The sequence below is a fragment of the Dromiciops gliroides genome, chromosome 3, assembly GCF_019393635.1.
Source record: "Dromiciops gliroides isolate mDroGli1 chromosome 3, mDroGli1.pri, whole genome shotgun sequence".
NCBI classification, from domain to species: Eukaryota; Metazoa; Chordata; class Mammalia; order Microbiotheria; family Microbiotheriidae; genus Dromiciops; species Dromiciops gliroides.
The window spans coordinates 644,760,089-644,776,012 of NC_057863.1; the positions used below are offsets into that span (position 1 = coordinate 644,760,089).

Sequence of the window (15,924 nt, forward strand, 5' to 3'; positions counted from 1 at the left end):
GAGGGCAGGCTAAGGGATGCTCCCAGGCTGCCATGAAGGGGCTGGGTTTCTCAAGTCTCCTCCCCTGCCCCCTCAACTCCTCTTGATAGAATGGAAGCTCTCAGAGGACAGGATATGTGGCACTGGGGACTCTGGAGCCCGGCACATAGGAGGAGTTGCAGCTTGCTGGAGAGCACTCTGAGCCGCCCTTCCCAGGAGGAGAGCTCCCCTCTGTCACCCCTCACTGAGCTCCCTCCACAAGGATCTCCCCCTGGCCTGACTTGCTGCTTGTGTGTATTTCACCTCCTTGCATGGAGGGCAGCATGGACCTTCTGGCTGAGCCTTGGTCCAGAAGAACGGGGTGGCTAGAGGTGAGGAGCATGGAGGATCCTGGACACATCAAAGATGTCAGTGTCCAGTAGCAAGGGATACCCTGGCCAAAGCACCCCCTTCCTTGAAGTAGGTCAGGTTCTGCAGTCACCTAGACATCAACCCAAAAAGGAGGCTGGGGGCTCTGGCTCTAGAATCCTCAAGGGCTTTAGGCATCTCATTCAGGCACTCTGGACCTCAGTTTCTTCCTCTAAAATGTCTTGAACTAGCTGACTTCTGGGCCCATCCCACTCTGGCTTTGTGGTGCTGTCAACTCTGAAGGCTTCCCATGGAGCGTCAGGCACCCCCCCCCCCCCAAACTAAAGAACACACAGCAATCATTTGCCTCTTCTCTGTCACTTGTTGCTAGACAAATGTTTATGGATCGGCCCAGAGACGAAAAATGCGTCCTTTTGAAGGTTTCCAGCGCAAAGCTATTGTCATTTGTCCCACGGACGAGGACCTGAAAGATCGAACGATAAGACGAACAGACGAAGAGGGGAAGGATGTGCCTGATCATGCTGTGTTAGAAATGAAAGGTAAGGGGGCAGCTAGGTGGCACAGTGGATAGAGCACCAGCCCTGGAGTCAGGAGGACCTGAGTTCAAATTCAGCCTCAGACACTTAGAAGCTGTGTGACCCTGGGCAAGTCACTTAACCCCAATTGCCTCACTAAAAAAAATAATAATAAATTTTTTTAAAAAAGAAAGAAAGAAATGAAAGGTAGGAAACGAGGGAGGCTGACTTAGCCCCAGCTCCTCGGGGTTTAGGACGGGAAGATATTACAGAATGCTGGGAGGTTCTTCCTCTTACTTTTTAGTTTTCTCTTCATTTCTTTCTGCCCTTCCTTTTGCCCATGGTTGCCTCCAACCTTTAGTTGGAGATATTCCATAAACTAGAACTTGTTGACAGGCTGGAGGAAGAAGAGATCTCTTTCCTCTGGCTGTCTTGTCCCTAATTCCTTCCCCCCCCCCAACCCCTTCCCCTACCCAAAAAGAAAAAAGCCAGACTCCCCAACAGTAAATGGTTACTGTGAGGTAGTGAAAAGATGACCAGCCTGGGAGTCGGGATGAGTTTTTAACCCTGGCCTTTCACTTAACCAGCTGGCTGCCATCTCTCAGGAAATTGCATGCCTCCTTTCCCTTTTCTAGGCACTAGGAACAATTCATTTGAGCTACCCCACCAGAATCCTGGCCACAGGGGGCTGTGCAGGGGGTGTTGGGGAATAGAGGGGTTACTTCTTAGATTGCCCCCCTCTCTCAATGCTTCCACATTCCTTTCCTTCCCTGTTCTGTCCAGCAGTTGGGGGAGGTGGGCTGGCCCTCTCCCTGCAGGGCCCTGAGGGTTGTTGATTCTGTTTTCTTTCTTCCTTCCCCCTCCTGGGCACACCCTGAAGCCAACTTCACATTGCCCAACGTGGGGGACTTTCTGGATGAAGTCCTTTTCATTGAACTCCAGCGGGAGGAGGCTGACAAGCTGGTGAAGCAATACAACGAGGAGGGCCGGAAAGCCGGGCCACCCCCAGAGAAGCGCTTTGACAACCGAGGGGGCAGCAATGCTGGAGGCTTCCGGGGCCGGGGGGGCGCCAGCAGCTTCCAGCGATATGACAACCGAGGACCGCCTGGGGGTAATCGAGGGGGCTTCCAGAACCGAGGGGGTAACAGCAGCAGTGGCAACAGCGGTGGTGGCGGTGGTGGCAGCTACCGCGGAGGTAACATAGTGCTCCCTTCCCTTCTACCCTCTATTCCCTGGTTAGCACAGCTGGGTGATTGCCCAACCCAACCTCTAGGGGATCCCTTCAGAAAGGGTGTGACCCCATCCCTGACTTAGCTTCCAGGATCACCAACTGTGAGCTCTCCAGGGATTTCAGTGGTAACCAGAAGGGGTGGCAGGTAATCTAGTTGGGAAGACGAAACACAAGTGTGAAATTGGTAGCATAAATGTGGAGATGAGAGACGGTCAGGGACACCTGGCTTCCAGTCTCACCCCTGACACAGTTGCCAGGTGACCCTTGGGTAAGTCACTTGTCAGTGTTCCGGGTCACCCCCGATAGATGCTCAGTGGAAGAGAAGGGGCTGTTTCCTTAGCTGGGAGTTGCCTCTGTCATTGAGGCCTCTCTGGCAGAAGGGAAGGTGGAAAAACCTCAGAGTCTGGTTTAAAGAAATACTGGTCCTTAGACTCAGAGGACCGTGGGACTTGAGGCAGGTCTTCCTCCTCGGTTTTCTCATCTGTAAAATGGGATGATTAATCGTGCTTGAGCTGCATGACTCACAAATACTGAAGGAAGAGCCTGCTGTAGTCACAGGCTCTCAGGCTGGGGGGGAGGGGGGAGGGGGCCCAGCTCTCCTGCCTCAACCTGGCTTCCCTCGGGCGCCTGCTCGCCTTCACCAAGAGCGACTTGGAGCCAAGTCCATCCCATGGGCCTGAGCAGACCCAACTCAGAACTCTTCTTTCCTTCTCTCCATCCCAAATTCCTTCAACTGACAAGGAGACGTCTTGTTGTCGAGTCACCTGCCAGAATGTGAGCCAGACCCTTGCCTCCCTTGGGGCCACAAATGAAGGCCTTGACAGAAGCGTAAAACTTGCCCTGTCTACTCCCTCTGTGCGTCAGGCGTGTTGATGAGTCTTACCCTATATTGGTGGTGGTTGTCTCCGTCTTTGGTAAAGACGCCACCTCATTAGCGAGGCCCCTTCCAGTTCAGAGGCTGCTCCTGCAGATGTCATGACATACCAGTGGGCCTGAGCCCCACGCCATTAATGAGCCCACCCACCTGATCGCAGTCTCAGCCAAATTCTCCACCAGAATTTGCCCAAACAGGAGAATCTTGGTGGATGCTTGAGTCCCTAGCCTTTCCCTGATTGGCTAGTCCAGTAACCCTCTCCAACATGGAAATGGCCCTTTCTTTACAAAGTCGGGCTGACTTCCAGGTGTCCCTGCTTTCTTCCACCTTCAAAATGCCCACAAACCATCCCTTGGGTTCAAGATTTCAAGAAACAGTCAAATGCTTATCCTTAGAAAGCTAATTGCTGTGGTTTATGAATAATTAATGAATCATTCTTGTGAACAGAGAGTACAAAAGATATGTTTGCCCCATCTCCAACCACCTCGGGGTCCCTGGAGGGATGATCAGACATCCAAGAAAAGACCAGCCTCAACCAAAGCCTGAAGGGGGAGGGAGGGTTAACTGCTCCCACAAACACCACTCTGGGCTGGGGGACTCTGGGGGAGGAGTTCCATTTCTTTGGTATGGTGTGGCTGCTGTCTCAATCTGAGTGCCTTTACCTGGGGGTGCTGGGGCTGAGCTAGTTTTTGGCCAGGTCTGAATAATGGCAGCCGTCCCCAGAGAGCTTTTTAAACAAGAACTTCACAAATAGGACCTCACGTGGTCCACACAACCACTCAGGGAGGTAGATGCTGTTATCTCCCTTTACACTTGAGGAAACCGAGGCAGATGGAGATGAAGTGACTTGCCCAGGGTCACGCCATCGGTCAGGGCTTGTATTTTGCAAGGTCTTCACTCTTCCTCCTCAGCTGTGGAGTCACCCAGCTGTGGGACCAGTTTCAGACATCCCAGTCTCCACAGTTCTTCAGGCATCACTGAGAGCAGCTCAGCCTTCACGACTCCCATTTCTATGGAACCTTCTGAACCTCATCCTGTGAAGGAGGTGCTTTTATCCTTAGTTCACAAATGAGGAAACTGAGGCAGGAAGGTTAAATGACATGCCCAGCTGGGAAATGTCGGGCCAGATTTTGATTCGGTGTGTACGACACAAGTAGTTGGAGTCATGGAGTGCAGAGCTGGAGCGGAGTCAGACCTGAGTTCAAATCCAGCCTCAGTCACTCAAACTCTTGGGGGGGAGGGGGCAATGGGGGTTAAGTGACTTGCCCAGGGTCACACAACCAGTAAGTATCAAGTGTCTGAGGCCGGATTTGAACTCAGGTCCTCCTGACTCCAGGGCCGGTGCTCTATGCACTGTGCCGCCCCCAGTCACTCAAACTCTTAGGCCTCTGTTTCTTCAGTTGTGGGATAGGGAGAGTCATGAGGACGGCATTTGTGAAGGACCACACGGTGATGGTTATCACTCTCCCAACGTGGCACCACTCTTGTCTTGAGGCTCCACTTTGTAGTTGTCTGCTTCTGCTTCACATTTTAAAAGCTCTTGTGTGGCCGGCCAGCGTCTTCTACCTTCGTGGCAGTCGCTGAGCCCCACTGGACCATCTGGGATCTTAGGGATTTCTGGAGTATCCACCGGTGAGAGAAAAGGAGGGATCTTCGGACCCCATTCCTGGAGTCAAGAAAACCTGAGTTCGGGTCCTGCCTCAGACACTCCCTAGCTTTGTGATTCTGGGCAAGTCACTTCACCCTGCCTGCCTCAGTTTCCTCATCTGTTAAATGAGCTGGAGAAGGAAATGGCAACCACTCCAGTGTCTCTGCCAAGAAAACCCCCAGTGGAGTCACAGAGTCAGACCCTGCTGAACAACAATTATAATGCTCAACACTCAGGAACATTAAGATACTTAAGATGTCTGTCGGTTGAAGGAATGAGGGAGGTGAACCTGTGAGCTCGTGATCCAGTCCCCCATGTTACAGACAAGGCCCAGGAAAGAGGAGCAACTGACCCCAAGGCCTTGGGCTTGTGGGGTCTGGGATGGGGCCCAATCTTCCCTCTACTCTGGGCACACTAACCCTAGTTTCACCCCCTTCACACCATTCGAGATCTCCTCTACTCCGTAGGCCCTGAGTGAACAGAATGGCCACCCAACCAAATGACCTTTTGCTGTTTCCAGGTTTCAATCGCGGTGGGGGTGGAAGCAATAACAGTGGTGGGGGCTACCCTCAGAACCGCTGGAGCAGCAATAACAGGGACAACAGCTCCAACAACCGAGGCGGCTACACTCGGGCCCCTCAGCCACAGAACTACCCCCCTGTCCGCAGCCAGCCTCCCAGCACAGGTGGTGGCAGCAGCAACAGTGGCACCAGCTACAAAAGCAGTACCATCCCCAGCTCGGGGGCCAGCAGCTGCAGCAGTAATCCTCCTGTGAGCAGCTACAGCCCTCCCCAGGTAAGGCCTTCTTGGCACACCTTCCGATGGAGGGTTACTGATGACTCTTGATAGGAACTGAGCCTCTGGAAGGTGGCCCCAAGAGACTCTGGGTAATTTCTGGTCTTTGTGGTCCCTTGAGCTGGTTCCTCTGCCTGTTCTTGCTTGTATGAGCACAGGCTAGCTAGTGCTTCTATAAGAGGTCTGGATTAGAGCAGAGGGCCCAAGGACCTTTCTGTGGGTCCCAGACCCCCTTGGCCAGCCAGCCTGGTGATACCTATAGACCCTTTTTGGAAAAATGCATTCTACTGGAATTTTTTTTTTTTTTTTTTTTTTTGGTGAGGCAGTTGGGGTTAAGTGACTTGCCCAGGGTCACACAGCTAATAAGTGTGTAAAGTGTCTGAGGCCAGATTTGAACTCAGGTCCTCCTGAATCCAGGGCCGGTGCTCTATGCACTACGCCACCTAGCTGCCCCCCAAACATTTTAAAAAGAAAAGTTTACAGCTGGCAGGGAAAGACTCTTCTCTCCCCAGCGACTCTCACTTTGGGCAGGAGGCCTGTGATGTGGCCTTTTTTGGCCATGCCCACATCCCTTACTCCCTAGTGCTGTTGAGGAATTAGATCTCAGCTCCTTGCAACTGTTGGTGGCCATGTTTCTAGCTACCTTGGCAGTCTTTGTCCAGTTCCCCATTTCCCAGCTGAGGCAACTGAGACTTGAGTTAGGTCATTTGCCCAGGATCCTGACCTTCCTCACCTTTGTGACGTGACCAGGGCGGGGTTGGGGACACTGGTGCCCACAGTCTGTGAGAAGGGGCTGCCTTGTGCCCACTGCCTCCAAATGTCGTGGTGATCCCCAGTTATCTTCAGTGGTGACTGAGGGTGGATTCCAGCCCAGGGCCTTGCTAGGATTCAGACCCAGGTCTGACGATGTCCAGGAGGAAAGAGAGCGTTTGAATGAAAGCACTTGGGGCCATCGGGCCACATGGTGAGGGGGATGCCGAGGGGGGGGTCCAACCCTGGGGCCTCCCTGTGCTCATCTACAAATCACCCTGTTTGTCTTTGCAGCAGACCTATACCCCAACCTATAATCAGGGCGGGTACACCCAGCCAGCTTACACCGCTCCGCCACCCCCTCCGCCGCCACCCCCTCCCACCTACAACTATGGGAGCTACAGCACCTACACCCCCCCTTACACCACCCCCCCGCCACCCCCCACCGGACAGACCTACAATCAACAGAGCTACAACCAGTATCAGCAGGTAGGCCCTGGGGAACGGGGGGGGGTGCTATGTCTTGTGTGCTCTAGCCAGTGGGAGAGCGCTGGGATGGGGGACATCTGCGAGCTCACAGTCTGGTACTTCCTTCTGTTAGCTCCACCATCCTGGCTCCTTGCTAACTTCAGGGGGCAGGAGGCAGTGGCCCTTGGAATACTTCCTGCCTACCCGGGGGGGGGGGGGGGGGGGGGAAGGGCATAGATGACTGCAGGGACTGGCCAGCACAGCCTCTGCAGGTCCAAGTGCTGATGGCTCACCTTCTCTCTCCTCCAGTACGCCCAGCAGTGGAACCAGTACTATCAGGGCCAGTGGCCACCCTACTACGGCAACTATGACTACGGGAGCTATTCGGGGAGCACACAGGGGGGCTCTAGCACACAGTAGCTGGGGCTTCCCCAGAGGCAGAGACCATGCCCTCGGCCTGGGCCCAAGGGCAGCTGCTGGCCTGCCCTACTCTCACAAGTCAGTCTGCCCAGCCGCCAGCGAGCATCCGTCTGTCCGTCCGTCCGTCTGTCCGTCCTCCCGTTGAGAAGGCGTGTGATTCCTCGTCCTCTCCCACTCTTTTTCCAGTTCCGCAATGCAGCAAAAAAAGAAAGAGCCCCTTTGCTTTTTAAGTCTTCGTTTTCTTTTTGACTTTCAAACACCGGCCCTGTGCTGCCCACCCCTGCTCCTTCCCCACTGGGAAAGCACTCAGTAGCGCCAGGGGCCAGAGGAGAGCCCAGGGGCAGCCACCAGTGGCCGCTGCCCTCAAGTTCTCCTTCCCCTCAGCTTTCCAGGCCTTCTTGAAGCCAACCCCACCGGAGATGTTTTTTGTCTGAGACTTTGCAGAAAAAAAAAAGAAAAAAAAGGAAAAAAAAAAAAAGATGGAGGGAGGAAGAGGCAAGCCAGATGTTTTATGGTAATTATGCTGTTTTTTAATTTTTAGAATTTATGTCAGTTTTTACTGTGGGACGGCTGTCAATATTTCATCAAGGTAACAATTTCTTTGCTGAGTTCAGGTGACTGAGGAAGAGCACGCATCTACTTGGGAAACGAAACCACAAAATCATCTTTAACCTAACTTTTTATACAATGTCTAAGTTCCCGTAACTTTGCACACGCTTCTGTGTTGAGTTGAATTGTAACTGCTTTTTGTATTTGAAGAGAGTGACTATTGAACTTTAAAACTTTTATTCTAGACGTGCTGGTGATCTCTTGTGGGGGGAGGGGGAGGGAGCAGCAGGGGGTGGGGGTGGGGGTGGGAGTCGGGATGGGGGAGCCCCTTGGAGAAGGCCCAGACCCAGGGTCCCACTCCATTGGCTAGGCATTGGTTTTCAGGAAACAATGTGGCCCCCATCTCCCTGTGTTGCCCTCAACCCATTTCCCTTGGGGCTTCTTCCTTCCTGTTTTTTTCACCTACACCCCAAGTCAGCCACATGTTCAAGCCCCTATGGTGTGCCTAGGCCTGTGAGAAAGACTTGAACTCCCATAGACAGAGGAGAGAACCAGAGCCAGGGAGGGGACAGCAGCAGACCCCAGGTCAAGTCCAGGCCTCCTACACAGATGTGACAGGAAGGACCACAGAGGCAAGAGGCCTCAGAATGAGGAGAGGCTGGGGGGTTAGACTGGGACACGAGTCCCAGGGGCCTGGGATCCCCAATAGGACCCTTGGACGTAGGAGCTGTATGTATTTAACCCCCCTTTTCAGAAGAGGAAACGGAGACTCAGGCAAAGTGACTGCATGAGTTCGTGTGCACATATATGGACACGTACACACACGATCCATGCCCACACAGCTCCCTCTGCACTTTGTGCGGCCCCCCAAGTCCTGTCAAGTGTCTTCTGTGGGTACATGGTCCTAGTCAGCCATAGCTGAGCACTGTTAGACCAAGGACCCAGAGCCAGGCCGCTGTTGCGCTTGCCTTCTGCCAAGTGGGACCAGGGCTTGTGTAAGGGGAGAACAGCAAGAGGGGACTGACCTGGTACCTGTTGTGATGACAGCACCGCTAAAGATTGGGCAGGGGCGGGGACGAGATAGGGTTAGGGTTTGGGAGCTAGGGGTGGGTGACAGGTGAATTAGAGTAGAAAGGCGAGGGCAGTAACGGTTCCTTGTGAGAGCGGATCTAGGGTAAACGGAGCAACTTTGGATGCAAGATAAGGAAAGGGAAGATTGACTGGGGGCGTTTGCTGATGGTGGTCGTGCCCTCAACAGAAAAGGCCAAGTTTGGGGAGCAGAGCAAATGAGTTTCAAATGTGCCTAGTTTGAGATGTGAGGGGGCCGTGGGTGATGGGAAACTGGAGTCCTGTGTATCCCTGTCCCTATCCTTGGATTAAGGATGAATCTGAAGCCGAGTGGGTGGGATCCTCACCACAAAGTGGGCCGGGCCTAGGCCTTGTCCTGAAGTCTGCTCTGGCCCGGTACTGACCTCTAGCTCCCCCTACTGGCTTTCTTCTCCCTTGCCCTCTTCCCTTTGAACATCCCAACAAAGTTGCGGCCTTAAGAGGGACACTGCAAATTGCACACCCACTTGACAGAGGGAAAAACAGGCTCAAACAAAGTGACCTGCCCATGTGGTGTGAGGACGTGGAGGGGCCAAGTAATTGGATTTCCCTAAAAAATGGGTGGTCACCCTCTCCTCCCTCCCCTCACTGCACCTGTCCCATGCAGGCTACCCCTCCTCAGCAAGACCCCTCTCAGGGAGGAGACGGAGAGGACCCTCCTTGCCATCCCTCCCAACCTGTAACTTTTGGAGCACAGCCTTGTAATGACTGTCCCAGGGAATGCAGAGACAGAAGGGGCCGTTAGACAAGCAAGGCTCACTGAGGCAGTGAAGGTTGGGAGAAGGCATCCTGCAGGGCAGCTAACAACACACAAGGACTTGGAACACCATCGGTGCCCATGGATTTCTTGAACATTGCTTTGCTACAGATTGCCCATGCGGGAGCATTCCGGCTTTGTACTTGACACCCCTGCTGTGGCTCATGTGGTCAGTCATCCAGCTTAAATGAAAGACTACCCTGAGGTCTCCCCTAACTCTCCAGGCTACCAGTTCTCAGTCCCTTCCAATGCAGCTTGGAGACGGAGCCCGCCTCCTTGTCAATAGCTTGAGTAAAAATGCCCAGACCTGGGTCCATTCCAGAGTGAGGTGTTGAGTCGGTGCAAAAGCTGAGAGGCTCAGAAATACCAACTGTTCTGAGCTGGCGAATCCACAAGGACATTGTGCTGTGGGCACAGAGCCAGCTGGGGAATGCCCAGCTCCAAGTGGGGGATGAACCCCAAGTGAGGTGAGCACCAGGCCTCCGCTTGCAGCCAGCTTTCTGACTACCATTTCACTGTTGACTAACTGGCCTCTGAGGTGTTGTTCAGTCACGTCCAGCTCTTTGTGACCCGTGGACCATATGTCCATGGGGTTTTCTTGGCAAAGATTCTGGGGTGCTTTGCCGTTTCCTTTGCCAGTGGATTGAGGCAAAGAGCTGCAAGGCACCTCAGGTCCACGTGAGGAAGTGGAGACCTGCCCAAAGTAACAGGAAGTGTCAGCAGCGGGGTTTCAGCCAAAGTGAATATTCTTTCCTCAATGCTTCCCAGGGATTGTATAACTGGATGGTAAAAATTGGGCCTTTCCTATTGGAATTAGGTCAGGTCACTGGGTCTCTACCCCCATCTGAAAATGAGGGGTTCAGAGCTGAAAGGGGCCTTATAGGTCTCATAGTCTAACAATGCCCCTCATTTTGTAGCTGAGGAAACGGACCCAGAGATGGGGGACCCCTTGCCAGAATAACTCACAAGAGCTCTGTACTGGGTCTACTCTCAACTGATCTCAATAGTGCCCTCTTTCCTCTATGGTAATAACATTCTTCCCTGACCTGGAATTCCACTATCCCTTCCTCCTCCAGATGACCTGCCTTCTCCTTGACTGAGAAGAGAGGTCCTCTGTCCTTCATTTTCCACGTCTGCTCCAGCACCTGGTAAGAAGGTGGTCTGGGGGCAGTTAGGTGGCACTGCAGTGGATAGAGCCCCGGCCCTGGATTCAGGAGGACCTGAGTTCAAATCTGGCCTCAGACACTTGACACTTACTAGCTGTGTGATCCTGGACAAGTCACTTAACCCCAATTGCCTCACAAAAAAAAAAAAAAAAAAAGGTGATCTGGCTCCCTGCCAAAGCCAAGCCTCGATGTCATCTTGTCCTGGCAGCTTTTTTGCCTCTTAAGTCATGCCCTCTCTGTTTCCTCTTCAGGCTTCTTACCTTCGGGCTTCTTCTGCAACTGGCTCCAACCATTCTCAGGTCTCCCCTGTTCTTTTAAAAAAAAAAAAAAGCCCCCCCCCCTTGACCTTACCATCTCTGTATCATCCCCCCTCCTTTATATCCCCATTTCACAATTCAACTCTTCGGGAAAGCCTTGGACACCCATTACCTCCACAACCCCACCTTCTACATGCTGCTTAACTCCTAGCAGTCCCGGCTTCTGACCCCATTGCTGGTCTGAAATCTCTCCAAGTTTGTAATTTCCAAATGGGTTGGCCTTTTCTCAGTCCATATCTTCCTTACCTCTGTGTCTCCAGCACTTAGCACAATGTCTTGCACACAGTACTACTGCCTTTTAATAAATATTTGATGGATTCTTAATCTCAAATTCTGACCCTTAACCGCCCTCTTCTGGGTACATCTCCTTCCTTTGCTTTTGCAATACCTCTCCACATTCTCCCAGGAGTGGCTAGTACTTGGTCTCCATTGCTAGATCATCATCCACGGCCCTACACCCTAATCATAGCTAGCATGTATATGGTGCCTCCTTTGTGCTTGCATTGTTACAAATATTTCCTTTGATTCACCGGTCTCTCTTTTTTATTGGCACCATCCCATCTCATGGGTTAAGTGATCACGTCTTTCATGTGAGATACCCATTCCTTTGCAGGGTAGGAGGGGAAGTCTGTGGGTGTGGAACACTGCATATAATATCAAATGTTTTCATGTATTGAGTGGTTTGTTGAATTTTTTTCCTAACTTTTTTTTTATTGCCATGCATTTATTTGGAAGTGTGGGAGGATGTTAATTTCTTTTTTTGTTTGGTTTTTTTAGTTTGCAACATTTGGTTGGGGGGTTTTTTGGTTTTGGTTTTTTTTGGTTTTGGTGGGGCAATGGGGGTTAAGTGACTTGCCCAGGGTCACACAGCTAGTAAGTGTGAAATGTCTAAGGCCAGATTTGAACTCAGGTACTCCTGAATCCAGGGCCGACGATTTATTCACTGTGCCACCTGGCTGCCCCAGCAACATTTGTTTTTATAAGATTTCTACTTACAATGATTTCTTCCTCCCTCCTGTCCCTCAACTCTCCCCAAGACAGCAAGCAATCCAATACAGGTTATACATGTGCAATCACATTAAACATTTCTATATTAGTCATGCTGTGCTACAAGAATCAGAGCAAAAAGGAAAAACCTCAAAAAAGAAAAAAAAATGGAGATAGTATGGTTCAATCTGCATCTAGATTCCATAGTTTGTTTGTTTGTTTTTTTCTGGATTTGGAGAGCATTTTCCAACATGAGTTGGAACTATCTTGGACCATTGTATAGCTGAGAAGAGTCAAGTCTATCACAGTTGATCAACACACAATGTTGTTGATAACTGTGTACAATGTTCTCCTGGTTCTGCTCCTCTCACTCAGCATCAGTTCCTGTAAGTCCTTCCAGGTTTCTCTGAACTCCACCTGCTCATCGTTTCTTATAGCACAATAGTATTCCATTACATTCATATACCACAACTTGTTCAACCATTCCCCAATTGATGGGCATCCCCTCAATTTCCAATTCCTTGCCACCACAAAAAGAGCAGCTCTAAATATTTTTGCACATGTGGGTCCTTTTCCCTTTTTTATGATCTCTTTGGGGGAAAGACCTAATAGTGGTATTGCTGGGTCAAAGGGTATGCACAGCTTTATAGCCCTTTGGGCATAATTCCAAATTGCTCTCCAGAATGGTTGGATCAGTTCACAGCTCCCCCAACAATGCATTAGTATTCCAATTTTTCCACAGCTTCTCCAACGTTATTTTCCTTTTTTGTCATATTAGCTAATCTGAGTTCCACCACCCCACCCCTTTATCCCTGTGTCTGCCAGGCCAGGGATAATTAACAATAAGTACCCCAGGGATTGCAAAGGGGCTTGACAAGTAGCTCATTCTTTGCTCACTACAGCCCTACCCATTTTACAGGTGAGAAAAATGGGGCAGCACAGATTAAGATTTGCCCAGGTTAGTGCGCTTCTGAGAGGGAGCTGCAGGCCTGATTGCGCCCCCTGGCGGCCTCAATGGGTAACACCCTGAAGTTAGCATCCTTGACTGCTCAGCTCATTAAATCCTGGCCTCCGTTGAGTGCAAGCTCCTTGCGAGCAGACGTTGTCCCCCTTTCGGCCCTCTCGGTACCCCCTCTGAGGACACAGCTTTGGGGCTGGCACTGCACAACCGGAACCAAGGGCCGGAAGCGCCGGCCGAGACAGAGACAGTTTGAGCGCCGCACTCGGGAGCGCCGGAAGTGGGCTCCGAGAGCCCGGATCGCGACCGAGCGGACTCAGGATGGAGACGGAAGCGGTTCAGGGTCCCCGAGCAGGTGAGGACCGGGCCGGGAAGTGCGAGGGGTGGGGTTACGGGGAGGGGGGGTACCAAGCCACGGCGTCGTCACCAAAAACAGCATGTCCCCCGCCCCCGGAGCCCCGTCCTCTCGGTCCGCTGGCGTTTTTTGAGAAGCCACGCGAGACAAGAGTAGCCCTCGGGGAGCTTCCCTTCCCCCACCCTCAGCGCTTTGTCCCGGGGCCCGGCGCCTGCGCACACGGGCACACCTGCCTCGGCTCCGGGTCCTCTCTGGCGACGCTTGCGCAGATGCATTCACCGCTGTCTCGCTACTGTCCCGACCCTGGGCTTAGAACAGCCCCCACGCAGGGCGAGCAGTGGAGAGAGTAAGGAGCTGGATTCAAATCCCAGCTCTCCCTTGAAGCTATTGGGTTTAAGCAAGTTTTAAGCAAGTTGGTTCACGTCTGAGCCGCACGCACACATACGCACCCCGCCCCCATATGTGAAACCGGGCCCCTGATCCCAAGGAGTGTAAGCGCGGGGAGGGCAGGTCGCGCGCTGGTGGGGGGCGGCGGGGAGGGGCGGCCCCGCCTAGTGGGCGTGGTCACTCCCGTTCCTAGCAGCTGTCGAAGCCTCTGCAGGCGCCGAGCTCGGGTCCGGGCTGGGAGGGGGCGCCCTGCACTGGGGGGAGCCGAGCGGGGCGCAGCCCGCCAAGGACCCCCAGAGCCGGGGCCCCGGCCAGGCCAAGGAAAAAGAAGAGGAGGAGGAGGAGGGCCAGGAGGACCCCGGCGTCCGGGCCATGTTGCGCGCCGTGGCCGGCAGCCGCATCCCCGTGCAGAGCCAGCAGAAAGATGAGCCCGACTTCACGGAGAAGGAGAAGGTGGCCATCCTGGGTCGCCTCTACCGGGACAAGCCCCTGGTCTTTCTGGAGAGGTTCCGGAGCAGCCTCCGGGAGGAGCACCTGGCCTGCTTCCAGCACCTGCGAGGGGACTACCGGGCCGACTTCTACTGCGCCGAGGTGCTCCGGGGAGGCGCCGGCCGGGACAGGGCCTCCCGCACCCGGCTGAGGAACAGGCGCTATGCAGCCCTCCGGGAGCTCATCCGGGGTACGGGGCCCGCAGACCGAGCGGGTGGGCCCGGGCCGGGGCTATACTGGGACAGTGAGGGGGACGGGACAGACACGGGGGCATTCACACAGATGGGACCGAGGGCCGAATACTGGGAGGGGCACTGGGACAGAGGCTGAAAAGGTAGCCAAAACTGGGACAGGGATGGGGACAGACACTGGGAGGGGCACTGGGACAGAGGCTGAAAAGGTAGCCAAGAGCAGACTGGGACGAGCAGAAGATACACTGTAGCAGACGTAAACATGCGAACACAGGCCGGGGCCCCAGAGACCTACACCGTGTGCCCAAACACAGTATCCTCACCCACCCACAAATGTGCCTTCCCAGAAGCCCCGAGAAACGCCCGCTGTCTGCCCCTCTCCTGCCCCAGCGGGAGGGCTGCGGGTGTTGTAGAGCGGCGACCAGAGAGGGGGAGGAAGGGCTGGTGAGTGCGAGGAGCTCCGCTTTTAGGGGTCCCCATGGGAAGGGCGCGGGTCAAGCTGCCTGTGTCCCGTCGTGCCAGGTGGGGAGTACTTCAGCGATGAGCAGATGCGGGCTCGGGACCCCCTGCTGTATGAGCAGTACATTGGACAGTACCTGAGTGACGAGGAGCTGGCTGCTCGTTCCCCAAAGACCCTGGCCCCTGACGGCTGCCCTCTGGCCGACCTGCTTCTGCAGTCCTACCAGGAGGGGGTGCTGCAGCGAAGGCTGTTGCAGCAGCAGGAGGAGGAGGAGGCCTGCCTGGAGGAGGAGGATGAAGACGACGAGGACAACGAGGAGGAGGAGGAAAGTGAGAGACGGGGCCCAGCGGGTTTACGGGGGCTGCAGAAGGCTCCTCGGGACAGCCCGAACCCACCAGCTGAATGGTCTGTCCAACAGATTCCGGGCCTGGGCAGGACGAGGAGGCCTGGGTCCCTGACTTGGAGGAGAAGGTCATTCTGAGAGAGGAATTCACCAGCAGGATGCACCAGCGCTTCTTGGACGGCAAGGACGGAGACTTCGATTACAGGTGGGTCTGTTCCCCGTGTCTCCATCTTTCTAACACTAGGCATCGTCCCCAGAGCTCGGGGAGATGGGCAGCGCAAGCGTTACTGATGGAGACTTGGGAACCAGGACCCAGAAACAGTGGCCTGGATCGAAGGGCTTCAAGCCCTGACCTCTCTCCTCCACTCCTCTGTTGACTCCCTTTACCTCCCCTCTTCCTCTGCAGTAAGGTGGATGACAACCCAGAGTTTGACAACTTGGACATTGTGACTCGGGATGAAGAAGAGCGATACTTCGATGAAGAGGAGCCAGGGGAGGCACTGACCACAGAGCCTGATGACTAGAACTCTGGCCCAGACTTGTGCCCCGCCCCCACCCTAGGGGGCCGGGGCAGTGCCATCGGCCCCCAGCAGGGAGCGCCCTCTGCCAGGCACGGACATTCTCCCTCCCCTCCCCCCAACATGACTGAGGAATCTCAGCCTCTGGTGCTTCTCCTTGGGGTCCCTCTGCCTCCGCCTCTCAGTGACTGTCTCATTCTGTCTCTTCAGATCTCTGTCCCCCGGTCTCCCTCCCTCTCTTAATGATCCGCAGCATCTCCTGCCTCTCCCAGGATCTCTGAGTGTGTCACC

The 15,924-nt window shown here is 54.0% G+C and overlaps 2 protein-coding genes across 4 annotated transcripts in view; both read left to right on the forward strand.

Moving 5' to 3' along the window:
• HNRNPUL1 (heterogeneous nuclear ribonucleoprotein U like 1) overlaps positions 1 to 7,842 on the forward strand; it is a 31,134-nt gene extending 23,292 nt beyond the window's left edge. For both annotated transcript variants that reach the window (XM_043994130.1, XM_043994129.1), the window contains exons 11-15: positions 719 to 887; positions 1,744 to 2,058; positions 5,137 to 5,411; positions 6,456 to 6,650; positions 6,939 to 7,842. In XM_043994130.1, coding sequence (XP_043850065.1) covers positions 719 to 887; positions 1,744 to 2,058; positions 5,137 to 5,411; positions 6,456 to 6,650; positions 6,939 to 7,049 — 1,065 coding nt within the window. In that variant the 3' untranslated portion in view covers positions 7,050 to 7,842. The remainder of the gene's footprint in view (positions 1 to 718; positions 888 to 1,743; positions 2,059 to 5,136; positions 5,412 to 6,455; positions 6,651 to 6,938) is intronic.
• A 5,225-nt stretch (positions 7,843 to 13,067) lies between these two features.
• CCDC97 (coiled-coil domain containing 97) lies at positions 13,068 to 15,773 on the forward strand. 2 transcript variants are annotated; one of them, XM_043994151.1, is made up of 5 exons: positions 13,068 to 13,245; positions 13,826 to 14,311; positions 14,835 to 15,101; positions 15,191 to 15,320; positions 15,522 to 15,773. In XM_043994151.1, the coding sequence occupies exons 1-5, from the start codon at positions 13,212 to 13,214 to the stop codon at positions 15,637 to 15,639; spliced, it is 1,035 nt and encodes a 344-aa protein (XP_043850086.1). In that variant the 5' UTR covers positions 13,068 to 13,211; the 3' UTR covers positions 15,640 to 15,773. The 2 variants fall into 2 exon arrangements, with proteins under 2 accessions (XP_043850086.1, XP_043850087.1); XM_043994152.1 differs by having other exon boundaries at positions 13,829 to 14,311.
• Positions 15,774 to 15,924: the final 151 nt, after the last annotated feature.